Source organism: Silurus aristotelis (assembly GCF_946808225.1).
Source record: "Silurus aristotelis genome assembly, chromosome: 12".
In the NCBI taxonomy this organism is placed as follows: domain Eukaryota; kingdom Metazoa; phylum Chordata; class Actinopteri; order Siluriformes; family Siluridae; genus Silurus; species Silurus aristotelis.
The window spans coordinates 18,527,255-18,549,617 of NC_139585.1; the positions used below are offsets into that span (position 1 = coordinate 18,527,255).

The 22,363-nt window shown below is 40.4% G+C and overlaps 2 protein-coding genes across 3 annotated transcripts; both read left to right on the forward strand.

Moving 5' to 3' along the window:
• Positions 1-1,401: 1,401 nt before the first annotated feature.
• LOC310734924 (ubiquitin carboxyl-terminal hydrolase 42-like) lies at positions 1,402-9,797 on the forward strand. The gene is made up of 15 exons (XM_083557404.1): positions 1,402-1,579; positions 3,416-3,635; positions 3,741-3,950; positions 4,036-4,146; positions 4,238-4,337; positions 4,706-4,764; positions 4,969-5,039; positions 5,237-5,319; positions 5,445-5,553; positions 5,676-5,816; positions 5,905-6,011; positions 6,118-6,355; positions 6,518-6,579; positions 6,686-7,989; positions 8,054-9,797. Exons 2-14 carry the CDS (start codon positions 3,551-3,553, stop codon positions 7,437-7,439), a joined length of 2,130 nt encoding a protein of 709 aa, XP_083413530.1. The 5' UTR covers positions 1,402-1,579; positions 3,416-3,550; the 3' UTR covers positions 7,440-7,989; positions 8,054-9,797.
• A 2,987-nt stretch (positions 9,798-12,784) lies between these two features.
• LOC310734044 (ubiquitin carboxyl-terminal hydrolase 42-like) lies at positions 12,785-22,361 on the forward strand. Of its 2 annotated transcripts, none has more exons than XM_083555638.1 (19): positions 12,785-13,209; positions 14,834-15,070; positions 15,178-15,387; positions 15,473-15,583; positions 15,675-15,774; positions 16,127-16,194; positions 17,192-17,262; positions 17,462-17,544; positions 17,671-17,782; positions 17,901-18,041; positions 18,130-18,236; positions 18,344-18,491; positions 18,591-19,223; positions 19,386-19,447; positions 19,550-20,434; positions 20,541-20,812; positions 20,897-21,052; positions 21,142-21,180; positions 21,299-22,361. In XM_083555638.1, coding segments are annotated over exons 2-18 (3,390 nt in total). In that variant the 5' UTR covers positions 12,785-13,209; positions 14,834-14,841; the 3' UTR covers positions 21,144-21,180; positions 21,299-22,361. The 2 variants fall into 2 exon arrangements, with proteins under 2 accessions (XP_083411764.1, XP_083411765.1); XM_083555639.1 differs by lacking the exon at positions 12,785-13,209 and adding an exon at positions 13,236-13,810.
• The last annotated feature ends 2 nt before the right edge of the window (positions 22,362-22,363 follow it).

Below are 22,363 nucleotides of genomic sequence, written 5' to 3' on the forward strand. Positions count from 1 at the left end.
ACCGTTAAGTGCTTTATATGTCAGTAGTAGTATTAGTAGTAGAATGTTGCTTTTCTGCAAACTAGATTTTATGAATACCAAGTTTCTTGGTATGCAAATGTTTTATGAAGAGATTTGACAGACTGTAAGGATATTTTTCATGTGTGTAAAGTATGTGTATGTGTGGGGGTTTTATTTTGTGTGTGTGTTTATCTATCCTAATTTTTTAATCTGCTGCACTGACACTGAACAGATATTAACTGTTATTTCTTCCATATTGTAGCATAGATTAAGCACATTTTAGAATTCTATTGTGTTCATAATTACAGGATAGAAAGCAGAGAGAAAACAGGATTGTGTTTAAGCATTGTTGAGATTAATAGTAAGAATAGTTATACTTAATAGTTTTGGGGATGGCAAGATTGACTGTAAAGTGGTAGTTGGTTAGTTTCTACAAAATCCCCACCAAAAAAGAGAATTATCAGTAACAATTAAGCAATGATCATTTGAATGGATAAAGATTGAGTCATTTATTATTAGCCCATGTTTGTAGGTGTACATTTACTATATATTAAATTATATATAAAAAATTATTTAGACGGTGGGTGAAGGCTATTAACAGTGTGCTAAGAATTAAGATAAAATGTTTATTAATCATATAATATTTGTCTACTCCAATTTCTAGGTAATCTACAGGTTACAACAGAGGGTTTCAGAGCAAGCAGAGGAAATCAGTCAGCTCAGAAGACAGATCAGTGAACTACAAACCACAAAGGATGGACCAGAGAAAGCATCACTATAATAACTACTGACGATACTTTACAATGTGACACTTTGACATATTATGTGTATAGTTTTATTTATTTTTGTGACCTGTTCCTATGCATGAAGTCAACTTTGCCAGGGTTTATAAAGACAAATACATTACTGTTCATCTGAATAGTTATCTGAGAGACTCAGACCACATAGATTTCTGGGCACAGTTTCACGTTTTTCTTTTGTCATTAAAATATTAAAGCATTTATATTTCTGCAATGGATGGTTAATTGTTTTTTTTTAAATTGTTGTTGTGCATATGTTACACTTCCTGAGCTTAGCGCTAGTGTGACCACATTACCTGTATACAAGTTTAAAACATTTTTATTTTTTAATAGAAGGACATGTATTGTGCTTTGCAGATGCCTATGTAGTCATTGGTTCTAATTAATCTATGAAACCTAATTGGCAAAATTTTTAAATAAACATGGAAACAAAATGTAAACGAAACAAAAATATTAACAAAGGTGACAACAGGTGTCTGGCGGTTGCCCCTGCAAAAGTGCATTAAAGTTAATGAATACCTGAAATGTATTATCCTGCCTAAATTATGCAGGATTTAGCATTTTACCAAAAAAAAAAAAAAAAAAAGGTGCGCGTTTTTTTGAAAAATGCTACATTGAGAGCTACTGGAATTCTTAGAGCCCCGCCCAATTGGTGACGTAATGTAATGCATCCTGATTGGTGGAGCAATTGCCTCCTAAAGCACCAATGAGCGTAAGGCACTCTTTGTTATACCCGTTGCCTCGGAGATTTCCGGTTATTTCCAGATCAAGCGTGTAAGGTAAGGAGCGACGAATAATAGCTGAATGTGTTTAATAGCCTAATTTTCGTATTTTCAGAGTGTTTTTAGTTATAAAAATATTTTCCATGGTATTTGACTACGTTTCTTGTGTGTGCTAAAACTGAGTTTAGATACTTTGGAAAAAGTTGGTTTTTATAAATGTTTTGTAGCGCGATGCTAAGATGCTAGCTAGGTAACCTTTGCCGATGGTATAAACATACTGTTTTCCATAATTATTATGCCAAGTACATTCATCCTTTACCGTAATTTCATCTTTAGAGAAAGGACAGTCTTTAAGGAAAGTTTTTTTTCGGTATTTGTTCGTAATGTAAATCCGCTGAGAGGTGCTTCTATGCGATCGTGCACACGCGCACTCAAGATCGTCGCTAATCGTGTGTATGGGTCTCGGTCTCTCTGTCTGGGTATTAAATATAATGTATTTTTTTCTAAATGACCTGATGATCTAGATTTATAAGCCGTCGCTTTGAGTCAGGAAGGCATTTCCCCCCTTCAAAATAGTTAACCAGAAATGTGGAGAGAATTACCTGTTACTGTATAATATCTTACAGTGTAAATAGTATATGTATTATTTAAATGTGTTGTTGTTTTTGACGTACACGCTAAATTGTGCATTAACCTTCACCACATTTACTTCTTTACCACACTCTACTGTCCTTCTTTTTAATCACACACACGTATTCTGCCTTGCTCCTACTTTCATTCTACTTTACTCCAGCGCATCCCTCCGTCTCTCCGCTCTCATCTTATCCTGTCACGTGCACGTGCGCGCACACACATACACACACACACACACACACACACACACACACACACACACACACACACACTGACAGATCCGATCTTAAGAGATTTGTATCAGGGTGTCCCAGGTTCGCTCGCTTGCTCTTTCTCTGCGATTCTCTGAGACTTAAGTTAACACAAAAATCCAAACATAATTACTTATTAATATTTAAAATCGTACAAAAAGAATAGATGAGGCGTTTCGTGTTATTTTTTAAGTCAAGTCAAGAAGCTTTTATTGTCATTTCAACCATATATAGCTGATGCAGTACACAGCGTAATGAGACAACGTTCCTCTAGAACCCTGGTGCTACATTTAACAACATAAAGCTACATAAAATAAAACACAGAGCCAAGGCCTAGTCAGTGTCCTCGCTACATAAAGTGCATCGTGTGCAACCAGGTGCAAAGATTGCAAGCCATATAGGCGCAAAGACAACACAAGACAGTGTAGGACACACAAAACACATATAGCGCTGCCAGTAAACCTACTGGATATTACACAGTGCAGTGTGTGTAAGAGAGAACTGACTACAGGAGTGTACCTTGTAATTACCAAAATGTAAACAAAAGAGTTGGTGCAAAACAGCAATATCAGCAGTCAAAAAGATGTGCAATATGTTAATGTCAAATGTCGATGCATTTTACTGTAATTACAGTATTTAGCCCTTGCAAAGTAAATATTATACGTAGCATTTTATATTTTTTCTTATGGTTACGTCCAATGTCGATGCATATAGTGGTGCCATTACTCACCGTCATCTTCTTCTTTCTCTCTCTCTCTCTCTCTCTCTCTCTCTCTCTCTGGTGTTTTTCCCAGAAAGTTAACCATTTAACTAACTCAGCTAAGCTTCACGTCCACAACAATTAACAACATTAAAAGATAGTTAAATAAATACTTGTTTAAAGGTGGAATATATTGTCTGGTTGCTTGAGGATGTACAATGTGAAAACGTGTTACATGGCTTAAAATCACTCCTGATTTAGTAACCTATTCACTGTTAACGTTTGCTGTATAACATTTGTTTTCAACAGAATAAAGATTTAAAATAGTTGACACCGTTTTGAAGAACTCACCGCAGTCCCCTGTCTCCTGTCTGCTCTGAGGAAGTGAACGACGCCATCATCAGCTAAAGTGTTGACACTTCCAACGTCAAGCTTTCCAGGACCATGGCTACCTGTGTGGCTTCCAGCTGTGATGTTGCTCCTTATGGAGGCAACAAAGCATTTCCTGCTAAAAAGCCAAATACACAAGGTAAGGACTTAACTGTTTACTTCAACTTCCAAGGTTATCCAGTTATGTGTCTTGTATGAAGGAAAAGCTAAAAAAAAACAATGCTTTGTCTGCTTTACTGTGCAGTGGCCTTAAACAGTGCCGATGGCATCAATCTGCCACAGAAGATCCTGTTCCAATCAGAGCGTCTCAGCATGAAATGGACCCAAGTGCACCATATTGGAGCAGGTCTTCAAAACCTGGGCAACACATGTTTTCTGAATTCAGCTCTTCAGTGTCTTTCTTACACTGCACCCTTTGCCAACTACCTGTTGTCAGGAGAGCATTCCAAAACATGTGAGTCTTCGAATATCCTCCTGAATACATTTTTGATGTACTTAGCATACAGTGATTTTAATTGTTGCTATATTTTCCCTCACAGGTCCTGAATCTGAGTTTTGCATGCTGTGTACGATGCAAAATCACATTACCCTGGTGTTTGCTAATTCTGGGAATGTCATTAAACCCATTGGCGTGCTGCATGAACTAAAACGTGAGCATCTGCCCTCTGTTAAATTACAATAATGCACAGTTATTTATTGGATTTAAACATACCTAAATGTAATTGCTTTTGTTGGCTTTAGGGATTGCAAAGCATTTCCAGTATGGAAATCAAGAAGATGCCCATGAGTTCTTGCGGTACACAGTGGATGCTATGCAAAAGTCCTGCCTGTCTACTGATAAGTGAGTCTGTTTAAACATCGGTTTGGTGCAGCATTTAATATTATTGATATTATATCGCTCAGTTGTGTCATGTGATGTATTGAATATTTGGGCAACCAGCAATATTACTGACTGTATATCTGCCCTGGACCCTGACAAATTTAGGGAGGTGACATATAGTATATTGAACAACCAATTTAATGACTAATAGCTAATGACCTAAAAAAACAATGACCAATTAAAAAATGAAGGGCCAATTAATCCTATTGTTTTGGAAATAAACGTTTTTTGACACCCAGCTGAATCAGTTCAAAACGTCAATTGTGATGTTTACATGGATTGCGTAATCTCTGATCATGGCTGATCTTTCATATTTCCCGATTGGACAGGTATATACAGGGCACTAATCTGATCCAGCAGATATTTGGAGGACATCTGAGGTCTAGAGGTGAGTTGGGATTTATGCAGTTGTATGTTTATCTATTTTTGTTTTGTTTGTTTTTTCTTTATTTTAAATGTTAAGTGATGGAGATAATTGTTAGATTTACTAGAACTTTGTTATGCATTTTTATTAGTAGAAGTGTTTGTAAACATGGTAAAACTGAAAATCTGGTTGATTGAATGTCTAATTGAATGATTCTTGTTTCTACAGTAAAGTGTCGGAACTGTAAAGCCGTATCAGATACATTTGATCCTTATATGGATATTACACTGGACATTGAGGTAACATTGTGTGTCTGTGTGTAATACAATTTTTAATGTACTACTGCTGTAACTGTACTGTAAACCTTATATTATAGAAGAAGGCTGCTTTATTACTTGAATAACACAGGTTTGTTGTATATGATTAATTATTGCTTGACCCTAATATGTAAATTGTTACGCTCATATTAACTTTATTTATTTTATTTATCTTGCAGAATGCACCATCTATTAACAAGGCTCTTGAGCAGTATGTGAAGCCTGAGCAGTTGGATTGGGAGAATGCGTACAGGTGCAGCAGGTAAGCGTCACATGCATAACTGAGTTGACACTTACAGGATACTTGACCTTAATACAGCAAGAACTTTATGTTGAGCCTTACCTGTTATTGTAATTAATACCTTTTACATTTTATTCTTCCTGTAGTTGTAAGGAAATGGTTAAAGCGTCCAAAAGATTAACCATCGACCGCAACTCCAACGTGCTCACCATCTCTCTGAAACGCTTTGACTTCAGTGGAGTCAAAATCTCCAAGGTAGATGTTTACTCTAAATGTTTTAATAGCCCAGAAAAATTGTTCATCATAACATATTTCACAGATATACAATAAAAATAAAAAAACATCTCTTGATGAATTGTGTTCTCTCCTTTGCACAGGATGTGAGCTACAATGAGTATATTGACATGCGGCCCTACATGTCTAAGTCTCGTGGAGAGCCGCAGATTTACGGGCTGTATGCTGTACTGGTTCACTCAGGCTTCAGCTGCTATGAAGGACACTACTACTGCTATGTAAAGGTGAGACATACTACACATGTTCAACTCTCAACCTTCTGACGGTGTCGATGACAGGACTAAGGCGACAATGTGTGATGCTCTGTTTCAGGCAAGTAATGGCCAGTGGTATGAGATGAACGATTCATCGGTGACTCCCACTGATATTCGTTCTGTGCTGGACCAACAAGCATACCTGCTGTTCTACATCAAGCAAAGGTATATTATAATTATAATGTTATGCTTTTAATATGTCATTAATGTTTCATTTTTAATTGGTGTTTAACCTGGTTTGTAAACATTTTGTACTTTGATTTATTTTTAGGACAACACATCTGAAAAATGGAGATTTTAACCACAAGGGTTTTACTCCAAGCCACTCATCTCCCTCGAAGGAACATAACAATGGCTTAGAGCCGAGCAGCAGTGGCATTAGTGAAGGGAATCCAACAGACTCTCAGAGATCCAACAGCCTCTCAGAGTCTTACACAGGTGCAAATGGTTCAGGACACAGGCATGTGAATGGCCATCACAAAGTCAACGGCTTCAAACATTCTGACAAGGTAGGAAACTTCTGTTGAACTGCATCTGAGTGTCATTTTATCATTCTAATTAAAACAGTAGTTAATTAAGAAACGTGTTTACTTTTTTGATACTTAAACATGTGTTGCATTGGAGTGCTTGTGTGGCTCTTAATATTATTTGGTTGGTCATTTAATTTTTAGACTTCAGACAGTCCTGCCTCTGCTTCTTCCATAACTGACTCTGATTCGCAGCGTGTGTCAAAGTAAGCACTTTTTCCTGATCACACAATCTCTTCCAATCTTGCAAAAAATATGATCAATTACATTTATTAAATAAATATTGACCATATATATATATGTTCTGTTCAGCTGTCCCAGATCAGAGGGCCTTCTTTCCCCATCAATCGGTACGGAAAGGGCTAAACCACTCACCAACCCTCTTGTTCAGTGTGTCTCGAACCCAGCACCCACACTGGGCACAGACATCCAGGCATTGTCTAAGCCAGCAGAGGTGATGCCTAAAACACAGGCGACCTTAACAGAGGCGTCAAGTAGAGAGAAGGCCACAAAAGAGTCTGCTGTGAGCAATCACAATCTCACCCAGCAGAAGAATGATAAACCTCCATCACAGAGAAGTCCCAAGATGGCAAATATCTGTAAACAAACAAATGGCAAAGACAACACGAAAATGTGTCAGTCTGGCAAACCCAGTTCTTTGAAACGGAAAAGATCGGCTGAGCGCCAAGAGCATTACCGATATTTGACTACCAATCAGGACAAGGATGGAGAAAAAAAGAGCAGTCGAAACTACAAAGAGCATTATGGAGACAGCCATCGGTCAGAAAAAGAGTATTACCCACCTAGGAAACGCTTCCGCAATTCCTCCAGAGATAAAGAGGCAGCTCAATACTGGGACAAATACGCGGACCATCACAGAGACTGCCACTACAAAAGAGGGAGAGAGGAGTGTTCGTGGGATCGGGAGTGGGACAGGAGATACCAGACCTCGCACCGTTCTTCAAGCCACTATCCAGATTCGCGCCATGCACGTGAAGACCGTTGTGATAAGTGGCACTACAGCGGAGAGCAGAGAAGCAAACGAGCAAAGATTGTGTGCTGCTAATCTCTACATTCCACCATCTCCACCATCCCAAGTATAGTGTAAGCATTGTTGTTATATTTTATAAATATAGTTATCTATTCATGATCTTATCTTATGCTTTTTCTTCGTTTTTATTCACATATGTTTTGAGGGCAAAATAAATGCCCTTTTTATTTTCCCAATTATTGTTAAGGTGCTTTATTCTATAAAATATATACAGTATTTTTTTTGCTGCAAGAATGCTTGATATGTTTTAGGGTTAAAGACTTTTTTTGCCATGCTCTATGGCTGCACTTTTAAAGATGAATAGACTTCAGGGTCGTCCAATGCCAAAATAATAAGCAAAAAAAAAACACTCTTTTTACAAACACTCAATCACCTACAAACAAACCAAAAATTGTCTTCACTTCTCAAACTCCCTCACCAAAAATTGGGCAGAAACATACACCCAACAGAAATGGCAGCCACACCCCTACTCCCGGTGACCAAAACAACAAACATGTACATATATTTACAAATGTATAATACAGTGTGTATTTACAGTAAGCTAATCAACTTTAAGCAGGACAGGGCAAACTCGGAGTCAGAACGGGCGTAGGTCAGTAACAGGTAAACACAAGTGGGTGCAATTTTAGTTAACTGGAGTGCAGGGGCGGCCTTGACTGGAGTATTGGGATGGCACCTGCACACAAACCACGCACCGCGTACAGGTACAATACAACCTGCAAAATACTGCAGGTTGTAACACCCCCTCACACAAGTGTAAACATACCACATAGGTTCACAACATCATCCAAAAGAACATAAAACGAAATCATTTTTTACCAACGTGGAAGCGTGTCAGTAACAACGGGGGTGATGAGCCTGTGATCTGCATCGCTTGAACAAGTAGGGGACATGGACTCACCACTTGAAAGACCTTCCACCAACAATCGGCAGCATTTAGACACCTTTTCTGTATTAAACACACCGTGTTCTAAAAAATAACCAGATTGAGCATTAGTAAATTCTGAGACACGAATCAAAGAGTCAAAACAAGGTCCTAGGGACAAATCCGATTTTTGGGTCACTAATTCAATGAGTGACTTTATCCACAACTTGTTTCTCCTAACACAAAAACGTTTCAGACAAATCTATAATATCACCTAGCTTCTGCTGGGTAAATGTTTATACACAGGCCAGAAATACAGAAGAATACTGAATAGCTATATCAGGAGAGGAAAAGACTCTACAGCCTGCTATATAATTCCCTAAAATAAATGAAACCTCTTTCACAAGGATTGCTGAACGAACTGCCACCTTTTTGTGACCTGAAAAGTTCTCAGTCTCCAAGCATACATGATGCAGTGGTACACGGATCACAGAGAGTTCAATGCCCTGAATAGGAGTAGGAAACTTTGGAAAAGGGTAGCGCACTTTCTAAAATGAAGGACTAAGCAGCACCAGTGTCTCTCAAAAACTTAACTGGATGCTTTACCCCATCGGCGCTTAGTGATAAAAAACCTGAAAAAATAAAAGACTCAAACGCAGGTCTGACAGTGGGCTTGGATACAGAATACGGACGGATACGTCCGACAAAACACCTGCGGCAGTAACACCGCAATTAAATAACTTTTTTTCATGGCAGTAAAAACACTGGCGAGTTTTGGGAGGAGAGCTGGTGGAAGCACGGGTTTGCAGAAGTTTCTTAAGTGCTTTTAATAAACGTACGGACTCAATGTTAGAAGACGGGGAACTAAACACCGTTTTATGTGTCAACACAAACTGCCAACACGGCAGTTCTATAAGGAACATCGATCTTTTGCTCGTGTAGATACACGACGAGTTGTTCGTATAAATAAGACTTAAACTCCTCCAATAGAACGAGTTCCTTAAGCTGCTCAAAACTCTGCACAAAGCTCGCCGAGCACCACTTCTCAAATAATAAGCAAACACTACATATATCACACTTTTACTTTTAACTGAGTTTCTGCAACTCTGCAGGTGTAGTGCCCAATTCGGACCCCCCGGCCAAAGTTTCAGTCTATCAACATGGACAGCTTTAGTATTTAGGGGGTATTATTTAGGCAGGCTGGTTTTAAACAGGCTGCTTTTTTTAAGATGCATTTTAGCAACAGCGCCCTCTAGGGTCACAACATACGATGGTCACAGAATCTTGTGTAACACCGGAGTTGTGCCAAATTCCGACGCCCCTGGCTGAAATTCCCCTTTCGCGTGCACGCGGACAGTACCGCGTGTTTCCTGTAGATGGCACTTAAAACACGGATAGTTAGGTCAAATGCTTTCCTGATCCTAACAGGTTCGAAGAGCCGATTCTTTGTAGCGAACTAGAAGAGCCGACTCCCGGCGGGAAGAGCCGACTCCCGGCGGGAAGAGCCGACTCCCGGCGGGAAGAGCCGACTCCCGGCGGGAAGAGCCGACTCCCGGCGGGAAGAGCCGTACCGAAAATACTATTTGTACTGCGCATGTGCGTAAATGCGCCTACTTCCTTTCTGAATTATGTCAAAACAGCCATGTTGTTTGTATACTGCTAATTTCTTAATAAACAAACACAAATTAAAAAAAAAGAATAAAGCAAACCGCAAAGAAACGCGGGTATTTATAATACTGTACCGATCCGTAACTAAAATAGTTATTTATTAGTGCTTATCTTGATATCAATACACATTTTAGTGGAGTAGACACACATGCGAAGTACAAAAAGTGTTTTCGGTCGAATTTTGGTAGCCATGAGAATCTATGCAGGCAGGGGCGGGACTTTATTTTGATACGCACAACAATCGGCTAATCACATGCACAGAATAGGATCGTACCATTACGTGAGAAAAGGAGGGGGTGGGGCGCTTCGAAGAGAGTGAGTGTAGTGGTACAGGCCAGGTACACAGAACGACAGAGAGGTTTGGGCGGGGGGCTAACGTTTTCCGATGGTTAAAACATACTGCTTTCTGTAATTATCATGCCAAATACATTCGTCCTTTACCGCAATTTCATCTTTACGGGAGGTTTTTACGGTATTTGTTTATGGTGTGAATTCGCTGAGAGGTGCTACTTTGCGCTCATACACACACACACACACAGGCAAGTGTCATGAGTCAGGAAGGCATTTCCCCTCAAAATATTTAACCAAAAATGTGGAGAGAATTACCTGTTACTATATGATATCTTACAATGTAAATATTATACGTATCATTTTTATCTTTTTTTTCTCTTGCGTAAATGCTAAACTGTGCATTAGCCTGCCCCGGCGTTTCAACTTCTCCACCTTTACTTCTTTACCACACTCTACTGTCCTCCTTCTCAATCACACACATGTACTCTGCCTTGCTCCTACTTTCATTCCACTTTACTCCAGCGCATGGTGTGATTTGTGGTGAGAGTAGGGAGCAGGTTGAAAAGAGCCTGGAGAGGTGGAGGTATGCGCTGGAGAGAAGGGAAATGAAAGTCAGTAGGAGTAAGACAGAGTACATGTGTATGAATGAGAGGGAGGGCAGTGGTGAAGGTGGAGGAGTTCAGGTACCCGGGGTCAACAGTGCAAAGTAATGGAGGGTGTGTTAGAGGAGTGAAGAAAGGAGTGCAGGCAGGTGGAGTGGGTGAAGAAGAGTGGCAGGAGTGATTTGTGATAGAAGAGTATCTGCAAGAGTAAAAGGGAAAGTTTATAGGACTGTGGTGAGACCTGCGATGTTGTATGGATTAGAGACAGTGGCATTGAGTAAAAGACAGGAGGTGGAGCTGGAGGTAGCGGAGCTGAAGATGTTGAGATTTTCATTGGGAATGACGAGGACGCACAGGATTAGAAATTAGTTTATTAGAGGGACAGCGCATGTAGGATGTTTTTTTGGGACAAAGTGAAAGAGGCCCAATTGAGATGGTTTGGACAGGAACTCTGGACTTCTAGTAGTTCCTAGAATAGCAAAGTCCACTAAAGGCGGTAGATCATTCTCACATTTAGCTCCTAAACTTTGGAATAGTCTTCCTGACAGTGTTCAGGGCTCAGACACACTCTCCCAGTTTAAGTGCAGATTAATAACGTATCTTTTTAGTAAAGCCTACACATAACACACATCACATCATAACCTTGTGCTCCAGAACATCTGATCACATCACATTATCAACTTGTGCTGTTTATATCATGAACAGCAGCTATGCTAATTTCTCTCCACTGCTTCTCTTTCTCTCCCCATCCCAAAGCATCCTGAGGTTTGGCCTGCTCCAGTCACATCCCACCTCATAAAGATTATGAACCTTTAAAGAAATAAATGCGGAACTCACAAACTTCCCGTACCTCCCAGAGACGTACCAGTGCCAGCTGAATCCCACTTCATGTGTGGAGTTTTGACATTGGACCTCCTGGAGTGTTTAAAGGCTCTGGCTTGGAGAAGCTGGTGTTGGATCTGTGATGATCGATAAATGTTTTATAACCATAATGACTGTAAAAGACTGTAGAAAGAACATTACTTATAATCTTACATTACAGTGCTCATGTTAGTTCTCACTCTCCAGTGTTCTGTATTGTTGAAAGATTTATGATCACACTCTTGATGTCACCGAAATGCCGATGGGTTCCCCTTTTGAGTCTGGTTCCTCTTAAGGTTTCTTCCTCATAACATCTAAGGGAGTTAGATTGCTCATCAGGGATAAATGCACACCGTTCACCTTGACTGTTGATTTCTGTAAAGCTGCTTTGAGACAATGTCTGTTGTGAAAAGCGCTATAGAAATAAACTTGACATGTGCAGAGGAGGGACATGGGGTATATTGGTAGAAGAATGCTGTGGATGGAGCCACCAGGAAGGAGAAAAAGAGGAAGGCCAAAGAGGAGGTTTATGGATGTGGTGGGGGAAGACATGCAGGTAGTTGGTTTGAAAGAGGCAGATGTAGAGGACAAGGGGGTATGGAGACGGATGATCCGCTGTGGCGCCCCCTAATGGTAGCAGCAGAAATAATAAGAACAAGAGGAAGAGAATAGTACAATATCGAGTCCGTATTATCGTATTATGCCGACTTAAAGTTTTTTGTCAACCGAATGCTTGTGTATCCAACGAGCAATGCATTTGTGTAGACTATTTAGCCTTTGCAAAGTAAATATTATATGTAACATTTTGGTTATATTTTTTCGTATGATAACGTCAAATGCCGATGCATATTGATTTATCACGTTAGCTTTATTCTGTTGATTTTGTGATTGATCCATTGAGCACACCCCTAGCTACTTTTTAATGCAACTGTCACTGAACAATACACTATAGCAGGTCGCTTTCACGCTTTTCTATCATCTCCACCCTGCCTGCACTCTTTTCTTCACTTCTCTAACACACTCTCCATTACTTTGCATAGCTGACTCCAGGTATTTCAACTCATTCACCTTCACCACCTCTGCTCCTTGTGTGTAGATCATTAAGCCCTTGCTGACTGCACTGTCTTATACACAGGCTGGACCAGTGAACACCGCACCACCGATTTCTCCGTGTATTTAAACACGTGTAAATAAGAGTGCGAGCTCCCCGATTGGCCCAGAAATGCACACTAGCACTGGAGAAACAACTAATTAACAACCTTCGTCCATTATACTTTTAATACAACACAGTGCAACTGTCTGCTAATAGCCACAGAGTCGGACATTTTGGCGGATAGGCTTCTAGACGCAAAAGCACAGGCCTGGTGCTGGTTGGTTGAAACCTGTAGCCTGTTACCCGGATGTAGCAGTAGGGAAACTACGTCATTGTTCACCGCCGGACGCTCTATGGATATTATAATGGACGGACCCAACGAGATAATTATGAATAAAATCACAGGTATGGTGATGATCGGATTGTAATGTTAGACATGATGGCTGTTGGGATCGCTGTGGGCGTTGTGTGAGCCTGCCGGTGGAGTGAAAGGGCCCCTCAGTACGGCGAGTTTGTGATGTCTGTGCGGAGAGTGCGCTGGCTACAAGCTAATGTTCGTGAGCTAAAGCGCACCGGCGAGTTTTAAACCTCGTGCCCCTCCTATCGCGGTGTCCCGCCGCTTTGCTCGCGCCCTATGTAAAACACGCTGTTCTGTAATCTCAGCGCCGCCTTTTGACCGCTTAAGCGCGCGGGCGCGTGTTGTTGGTGTGGTCCGCCAGGCTTGTGCACCAGCGCAGCCCGGGGCAGCTGTCCCCTGTTCCGCTGTGCTAGTCCACACGTCCAGGGCGGCATAAATACCGTTCTGAAGTACGGCGGCAGGAAAGAATGGGCCACCAGATGGCGTACTATTCCCGACCCACGGGTTAGTACAGTGGTACCGGTGTGAAAGCGGTGTTTATTACTGGACTATGCGGTCGGGGGTGTGTGTTCGTCCCTCTGTAGTGTTTCGTCGTAACCACGACGTTCACAACACAATGAAAACACGAGCAGGTGTGCGTGCGCAGCGGTGAGTGGTGCCATTACTCGTCGTCTTCTTCTCCCTCTCTCCTCCTCGTGTTTTTAACAGTAAATTGAACGTTAAGCGATTGATATTTTTTTTGACACCAGGCCCAGAGCGACCAGGAAAGTCTGAGCTGGTTTAGATACTGTTTAACAGACTGGCTGTAATTGGAGGATTGCAGTGGGAGGGAGGAGGTGGAGCAGCGCCACTACAATCCTTGGAAACACGCACACGCTACGTCTTCATGCTAAAATGGCCAATTAGTTGTTTCTAAGTTACTCCACGTATCGTAAATGAACCCCGATCCTGTGTCGTGCATTGGCATCGTTATATTTTGGGGCCGTGTTGGAGCGGCGTATCCCGGTTAACAGCCTGACTATTCACAGGTCACCAATCAGGCATGGGTTAAACAGTAAATGCAAGAATATCCGATAGTGTCTGCATTTGGTTTTTTGGGGTTTTTTTTTTGTATGTTTGTAGCCTATAATGGTTGGTTGAAGTTCAAGGTTTCGATGATGTCGCGTCCCTCCTGCGTTTCCTGCAAGTCACGTGGTTCCCCGGTAGCATAGTAGGGCACATGCTTTAACAGTGCTGTATCAAAACATGTGCACGTTCCCTCCCGTGCTGTATCAACACGTGCACATTTCCCCTCGTTCCTATGCGACAAAAGCCTTAGTGAAATGCGTATCATAGTATAAATGTAACCTCAAAATAATCCACAATAAGTGAAAACTTTCCTAAAATGTTATCCCCTATCTGCTTATCAGAGATTTATTAGATGACTCGTTTAGAGCAGCTAAGCTAGATATTTTACATGAGCTAACTCAGCTAAGCTTGATGTCCACAACATGTACAAAATAATTAACAACATTAACAGAGAGATAAATAAATACTTGTTTAAAGGTGGAATATATTGTCTGGTCGCTTGAGGATGTGCAATGTGAAAACGTGTTACATGGCATAAAATCTTTCCTGATTTAGTAACGTATTCACTGTTAAAGTTTGCTGTATAATATTTGTTTTCAACAGAATAAACGATGAAAATAGTTGACACCGCTTTGGAGAACTCTGACTTTAAGTCAGCTCAGCGCAGTCCCCTGTCTCCTGTCCGCTCTGAGGAAGTGAACGGCACCAGCGTCGGCTGGAGTGTCGACACTTCCAACGTTGAGCTGTCCAGGACCATGGCTACCTGTGTGGCTTCCAGCTGTGATGTTGCTCCTTATGGAGGCAACAAAGCATTTCCTGCTGATAGGCCAAATGAACAAGGTAAGGACTTTAACTGTATAAGCTTGCAAGTTAAAGTAAACAGTTATGTGTCTTGTATGAAGGAAAAGCTAAAAAAAAAACAATGCTTTGTCTGCTTTACTGTGCAGTGGCCTTAAACAGTGGCGATGGCATCAATCTGCCACAGAAGATCCTGTTCCCATCAGAGCGTCTCAGCATGAAATGGACCCAAGTGCACCATATTGGAGCAGGTCTTCAAAACCTGGGCAACACATGTTTTCTGAATTCAGCTCTTCAGTGTCTTTCTTACACTGCACCCTTTGCCAACTACATGTTGTCAAGAGAGCATTCCAAAACATGTGAGTCTTCAAAGTTCCTCCTGAATACATTTTTGATGTACTTAGCATACAGTGATTTTAATTGTTGCTATATTTTCCCTCACAGGTCATGAATCTGAGTTTTGCATGCTGTGTACGATGCAAAATCACATTACCCTGGTGTTTGCTAATTCTGGGAATGCCATTAAACCCATTGGCGTGCTGCATGAACTAAAACGTGAGCATCCGCCCTCTGTTAAATTACAATAATGCACAGTTATTTATTGGATTTAAACATACCTAAATGTAATTGCTTTTGTTGGCTTTAGGGATTGCAAAACATTTCCGGTATGGAAATCAAGAAGATGCCCATGAGTTCTTGCGGTACACAGTGGATGCTATGCAAAAGTCCTGCCTGCCTACTAATAAGTGAGTCTGTTTAAACATCGGTTTGGTGCAGCATTTAATATTATTGATATTATATCGCTCAGTATTGCTCATGTGATGTATTGAATATTTGGGCAACCAGCAATATTACTGACTGTATATCTGCTCTGGAACCTGACAAATTTAGAGAGGTGACATATAGTATATTGAACAACCAATTTAATGACTAATAGCTAATGACCTAAAAATCAATGACCAATTAAAAAATGTAGGGCCAATTAATCCTATTCTTTTGGTAATACATGTTTTTTTGACACCCAGCTGAATCAGTTCAAAACGTCAATTGTAATGTTTACGTAATCTCTGATCATGCCTGATCCTTTCATATTTCCAGATTGGATAGGTATACGCAGGCCACTACTCTGATCTATCAGATATTTGGAGGATATCTGAGGTCTAGAGGTGAGTTGGAAGTTATGCAGTTGTATGTTTATCTCCTGGTTTTTGTTTTTGTTTTTTCTTTGTTTGTTTCAAATGTTAAGTGATTGGTATTGCATGAGGAAGTCAGGTGTGTCAGAGAAGTATGTGAGGGTGGTGCAGAACATGTATGAGGACAGTGTGACAGCAGTGAAGTGTGCAGTAGGAATGACGGACTGGTTTAAGGTGAAGGTTGGACTGCATCAAGGATTGGCTTTGAGCCCTTTCTTGTTTGCAGTGATGATGGACAGGTTGAAGGACGAGGTCAGACAGGAGTCACCATAGACTATGATGTTTGCGAATGAGATTGTGAATTGTGGTGAGAGTAGGGAGCAGGTTGAGAAGAGACTGGAGAGGTAGAGGTATGTGCTGGAGAGAAGGGGAATAAAAGTCAGTAGGAGTAAGACAGAGTACATGTGTGTGAATTAGAGGGAGGGCAGTGGAGTGGTGCGGTTGCAGGGAGAAGTGGTGGAGAAGGTGGAGGAGTTCAGGTACCTGGGGTCAACAGTGCAATGTAATGGAGAGTGTGTTGGAGAAGTGAAGAAAAGACTGCAGGCAGGGTGGAGAAGATTAGCAGGAGTGATTTGTGATAGAAGGGTATCTGCAAAAGTAAAAGTGAAAGTTTATAGGACTGTGGTGAGACCTGCAATGTATGGTTTAGAGACAGTGACATTGACTAAAAGACAGGAGGTGGAGCTGGAGGTAGCAGAGAGCAGGAGGTTTATGAATGTGGTGAAGTAAGACATGCAGGTAGTTGGTTTGAAATAGGCAGATTTTAAGGACAGAGTAGTATGGAGACGGATGATCCGCTGTGGCGACCCCTAATGGGACCAACTGATAGAAGTTGTTGTTGTTTCAAATGTTAAGTGATGGAGATAATTGTTAGATTTATGCATTTTTATTAATAGAAGTGTTTGTAAACATGGTAAAACTGAAAATCTGGTTGATTGAATGTCTAATTGAATGATTCTTATTTCTACAGTAAAGTGTCGGAACTGTAAAGCCGTATCAGATACATTTGATCCTTTTTTGGATATTGCACTGGACATTAAGGTAACATTGTGTGTCTGTGTGTAATACAATTTTTTACTGTACTACTGCTATTACTTTACTGTACTGAAGACCTTATATTATAGAAGATGGCTGCTTTATTGAATTACACAGGTTTGTTGTATATGATTAATTATTGCTTGACCCTAATATTTAAATTGTTACGCTCATATTAACTTTATTTATTTTATTTATCTTGCAGAATGCACCATCTATTAACAAGGCTCTTGAGCAGTTTGTGAAGCCTGAGCAGTTGGATTGGGAGAATGCGTACAGGTGCAGCAGGTAAGCGTCACATGCATAACTGAGCCGACACTTACAGGATATTTTGACCTTAATACGGCAAGAACTTTATGTTGAGCCTTACCTGTTATTGTAATTAATACCTTTTACATTTTATTCTTCCCGTAGTTGTAAAGAAATGGTTCAAGCGTCCAAAAGATTAACTATTCACCGCAACTCCAACGTGCTCACCATCTCTCTGAAACGCTTTGCCAACTTCAATGGAGGCAAAATCTCCAAGGTAGATGTTTACTCTAAATGTTTTAATAGCCCAGGAAAATTGTTCATCATAAAATATTTCACAGGTATACAATAAAAAAAAACATCTCTTGATAAATTGTGTTCTCTCCTTTGCACAGGATGTGAGATATAATGAGTATTTTGACTTGCGGCCCTACATGTCTCAGTCTCGTGGAGAGCCGCAGATTTACGGGCTGTATGCTGTACTGGTTCACTCAGGCTTCAGCTGCTATGAAGGACACTACTACTGCTATGTAAAGGTGAGACATACTACACATGTTCAACTCTCAACCTTCTGACGGTGTCGATGACAGGACTAAGGTGACAATGTGTAATGCTCTGTTTCAGGCAAGTAATGGCCAGTGGTATGAGATGAACGATTCATCGGTAACTCCCACTGATATTCGTTCTGTGCTGGACCAACAAGCATACCTGCTGTTCTACATCAAGCAAAGGTATATTATAATTATAATGTTATGCTTTTAATATGTTATTAATGTTTCATTCTTAATTGGTGTTTAACCTGGTTTGTAAACATTTTGTACTTTAAATTTATTTTTAGGACAACAGATCTGAAAAATGGAGATTTTAACCACAAGGGTTTTACTCCAAGCCACTCATCTCCCCGGCCAGTTGTAAAACAGAGGCTAAATGGGCATTCTTTTACCTCCTCACCTATAATTGGCCCACAGCTCCCACACATGCTAAAGGTACAGTTGCAGTTGCAGCAACAAAAAACAAGAGCTTAATATTGAAAAGAAAATCCTAACTTTCAGATTCAGTGTTAGCAACTGTTTTTTATTTTACAGAATAATTCATATGTGAATAGCAACGGCTCCTCGAAGGAACATAACAATGGCTTAGAGCCGAGCAGCAGTGGCATTAGTGAAGGGAACACCTCCGATTTGTCTTCCTATTCCTCCACAACTTCATCCTCCGATTCTGATCATCCCGTCCAACCCAGAATCAAAATGAGCTTTATTGTTGCCAATGGAAAGGTGGTACGGTGCAACCGGACCTTATCGTCTGCATCAACCTCCAGCAGTAATTCGTCTTCATTCATAGCTGGTCATCAGCATTTTCACCCTTCATCTTCTACCTCAAAATGCCAGCGCTCCAAGCAGGTCAATGGCACATCCTCATACTGCACTGCTACTTTCCTGGTTCCTTATGATGAGAAATTACCTCATGAGTCTGGCCTGGAAAGCAAATTCGCAGACAGTAGCACGTTTAAGCCTCATGGTGTTGCCAAGACAGCCAGTGAGAACGGTGGCATGCACAGCCCTCTTTCTCATAATTCAAGCTCACTTTCACCCTGCAGAATTCCAACAGACTCTCAGAGATCCAACAGCCTCTCAGAGTCTTACACAGGTGCAAATGGTTCAGAACACAGGCAAGTGAATGGCCATCACAAAGTCAATGGCCTTAAACATTCCGAAAAGGTAGGAAACTTCTTTTGGACTGCATCTGAGTGTCATTTTATCATTCTAATAAAAAACAGTAGTAAAAAAGAAACGTGTTTACTTTTTTGATACTTAAACATGTGTTGCATTGGAGTGCTTGTGTGACTCTTAATATTATTTGGTTGGTCATTTAATTTTTAGACTTCAGACAGTCCTGCCTCTGCTTCTTCCATAACTGACTCTGATTCGCAGCGTGTGTCAAAGTAAGCACTTTTTCCTGATCGCACAATCTCTTCCAATCTTGCAAAAAATATGATCAATTACATTTATTAAATACATTTTAACCATATATATGTTCTGTTTAGCTGTCCCAGATCAGAGGGCCTTCTTTCCCCATCAATCAGTACGGAAAGGGCTAAACCACTCACCAACCCTCTTGTTCAGCGTGTCTCGAACCCAGCACCCACACTGGGCACAGACATCCAGGCATTGTCTAAGCCAGCAGAGGTGATGCCTAAAACACAGGCGACCTTAACAGAGGCGTCAAGTAAAGAGAAGGCCACAAAAGAGTCTGCTGTGAGCAATCACAATCTCACCCAGCAGAAGAATGATAAACCTCCATCACAGAGAAGTCCCAAGATGGCAAATATCTGTAAACAAACAAATGGCAAAGACAACACGAAAATGTGTCAGTCTGGCAAACCCAGTTCTTTTGAACGGAAAAGACCGGCTGAGCGCCAAGAGCATTACCGATATTTGACTCCTACAAAGGACAAGGATGGAGACAAAAAGAGCAGTCGAAACTGCAAAGAGCATTATGGAAACAGCCATCGGTCAGAAAAAGAGTATTACCCACCTAGGAAACGCTTCCGCAATTCCTCCAGAGATAAAGAGGCAGCTCAATACCGGGACAAATACGCGGACCATCACAGAGACTGCCACTACAAAAGAGGGAGAGAGAAGTATTCGTGGGATCGGGAGTGGGACAGGAGATACCAGACCTCGCATCGCTCTTCAAGCCACTATCATAGAGAACTAGATTCGCGCCATGCACGCAAAGACCATTGTGATAAGTGGCACTACAGCGGAGAACAGAGCAGCAAACGAGCAAAGATCTCATCTTCACGTTCCACCATCTCCACCATCTCACCCCTGGAGCAGGGGATCAGAAAACACAGCATGTCAGGTGATGACCGCACATCCGAGGAGCACTTAAAAAGGTCAAAGAAGAAATATAAAGATAGACACAGGTAAGTGAATATTCAGTTGCTGTGTACTGTCAGTACTATTTAAATATATTTCATGGCCCAAAGGTGGTTTTAAATTGATGTAATTAATATCGCCTACGTTCTGCAGGAGTTTCGGAAGTGATCTTGAGTATGACAAGAACCGGAGCGGCAGCTCCAGCCGACACAGAAAGAAGAAAAAGAAGAGGAGGAGGCACGAGGTGGAGGAAAGATCTCACAGAGAGAGTCCGTCGACCCACAACTCAGACAAGCGCGATAGGAAAGGCAGGAAAGGAGAGGGGAGGAGCCATAAGCAGCAGCCCAGTCTTGAGCGAGGCGATTCTCCTCATCACACCAAGCAGTCAGGCGCTGAGGACCATCACCAGCTCAATAGTCACTCTGGTATGCATCATGATGTTTTAAAAAGACTTTTTGATGTAAACATTTTCTTTATCATTCTGACCTTCTATTGTCTATTTGTTGCAGGTAATTGTATAAACCATTACAGTGGATATGTCCAAGGATTCTGTGGTAAAGAAATTGATGTGCAGGTTAAATATGGAGACCTGAACCGTACATCTAACAGCAAAATGTTCTTCTGTGGAGGCAAAACTGGAGATTCAGGACCTGTCCCCTGCAGATGTAATTGTATATAATTCTTTTTTGCGACATAAAAATTGTGTTTTAAGCTACTTAAGAATACCAAATTAAACCAGCTCTGTTTTTCACAGAAAACATTTGTCATTCTGGAGACATCTAATAGACCCAAGGTGAAATTTAGTATTTTTGATTGTCAGAATAAATGTAGTTATTGATGTTATAGATGTAGTTATTGTTGATATAGTTATTCATTAATCTTATCATTTACTTATTCTTCTTTTTCCACAGATATGTTTTGAGGACAAAAAAATACTCTACACTTTCAAAATTATTGTTAAGGTGCTTTATTCTATGAAATATATACTGTATTTTTTGCTGCAAGAATGCTTTAAATTTTTTTAGGGTTAAAATACTTTTTTTTTTTTTTAAACCATGCTCAATGGCTGAACTTTTGAAGATGAATATGAAAAATGTAAAAAAAAAAAAAAAAAAAAAGTTTTATTAATATATACACTTAAACCGGGAAGCCTGGAGCTTTTACATCAAAATTGCTGCTCAGACATTGACTCAGGACTTTCTCAATTGTGAAGATGACACACATTCTCCCTTTAAGGACAGATACCTGGGAATGATGAAAAATAGTGAACTATAATGCTGCATAAAAGTGGAAAGACTGCCTCCCGGCTGTTATGATGTCACGGTTTTCATGTTTGTTTAAAATTTCAGTGGAACAGATTTTTTTGTGTGCACTTACACCACAGTTAACCTGGACACACTTGACATTTTCTGCCTATTTTTCTTTTTATTGTATTTTCATTAAACTCCAGACTGTCAATCCCCAGGATTCATGGCATTATACAGTCTTTTCCAATTCTCTTCACATAGGCAAAATGTACATTGCATTATATTATGTATGGCTGTGGATTATTTCATATGTGGGTTTTTAATCTTGTTGAAATTTTCTCGTGTTAAAAAAAATACTGTGAATTTAAGTTAAACTGTACTATCAGTTATTTGTTTGCAATCCTGTATCAGGAGTTCAGTATAAACACTTCTTTTAGGAAAACCACTCAGCATAAATGTAGGCCATGTTCTAAACCTTTGACAAAGATTTAACAAAAAACGGTTATATTACAATTCTACATTTTACCGTAGCATGTCAAAAAAAAAATCTACATTGTTCATTCTATATTGAGAGAGAATAGGCCTTAATGTCTAAAATTGTAATATTTTCTCAGTATGTTTACAGATTTTTGTCGGGTTGAATTGATATGAATTTGATGAGTTGAATGGCTTTGTACAGGGTGAGGTCTATTCTCACCTTTTGGATAAAAAGAAACCTAAAAGAAAATT

What these genes read in the sequence shown, in the direction of transcription:
- LOC310734924 (XM_083557404.1), top strand. Translation starts at nt 3,551, where the DNA reads ATGGCTACCTGTGTGGCTTCCAGCTGTGATGTTGCTCCTTATGGAGGC. An exon ending in CGTGCTGCATGAACTAAAAC is followed by an intron (nt 4,147 to 4,237) that starts GTGAGCATCTGC and finishes TGTTGGCTTTAG; the next exon opens with GGATTGCAAAGCATTTCCAG. An exon ending in CTGTTCTACATCAAGCAAAG is followed by an intron (nt 6,012 to 6,117) that starts GTATATTATAAT and finishes ATTTATTTTTAG; the next exon opens with GACAACACATCTGAAAAATG.
- LOC310734044 (XM_083555638.1), top strand. Translation starts at nt 14,842, where the DNA reads ATGAAAATAGTTGACACCGCTTTGGAGAACTCTGACTTTAAGTCAGCT. An exon ending in CGTGCTGCATGAACTAAAAC is followed by an intron (nt 15,584 to 15,674) that starts GTGAGCATCCGC and finishes TGTTGGCTTTAG; the next exon opens with GGATTGCAAAACATTTCCGG. An exon ending in AGCTCCCACACATGCTAAAG is followed by an intron (nt 18,492 to 18,590) that starts GTACAGTTGCAG and finishes TTTATTTTACAG; the next exon opens with AATAATTCATATGTGAATAG.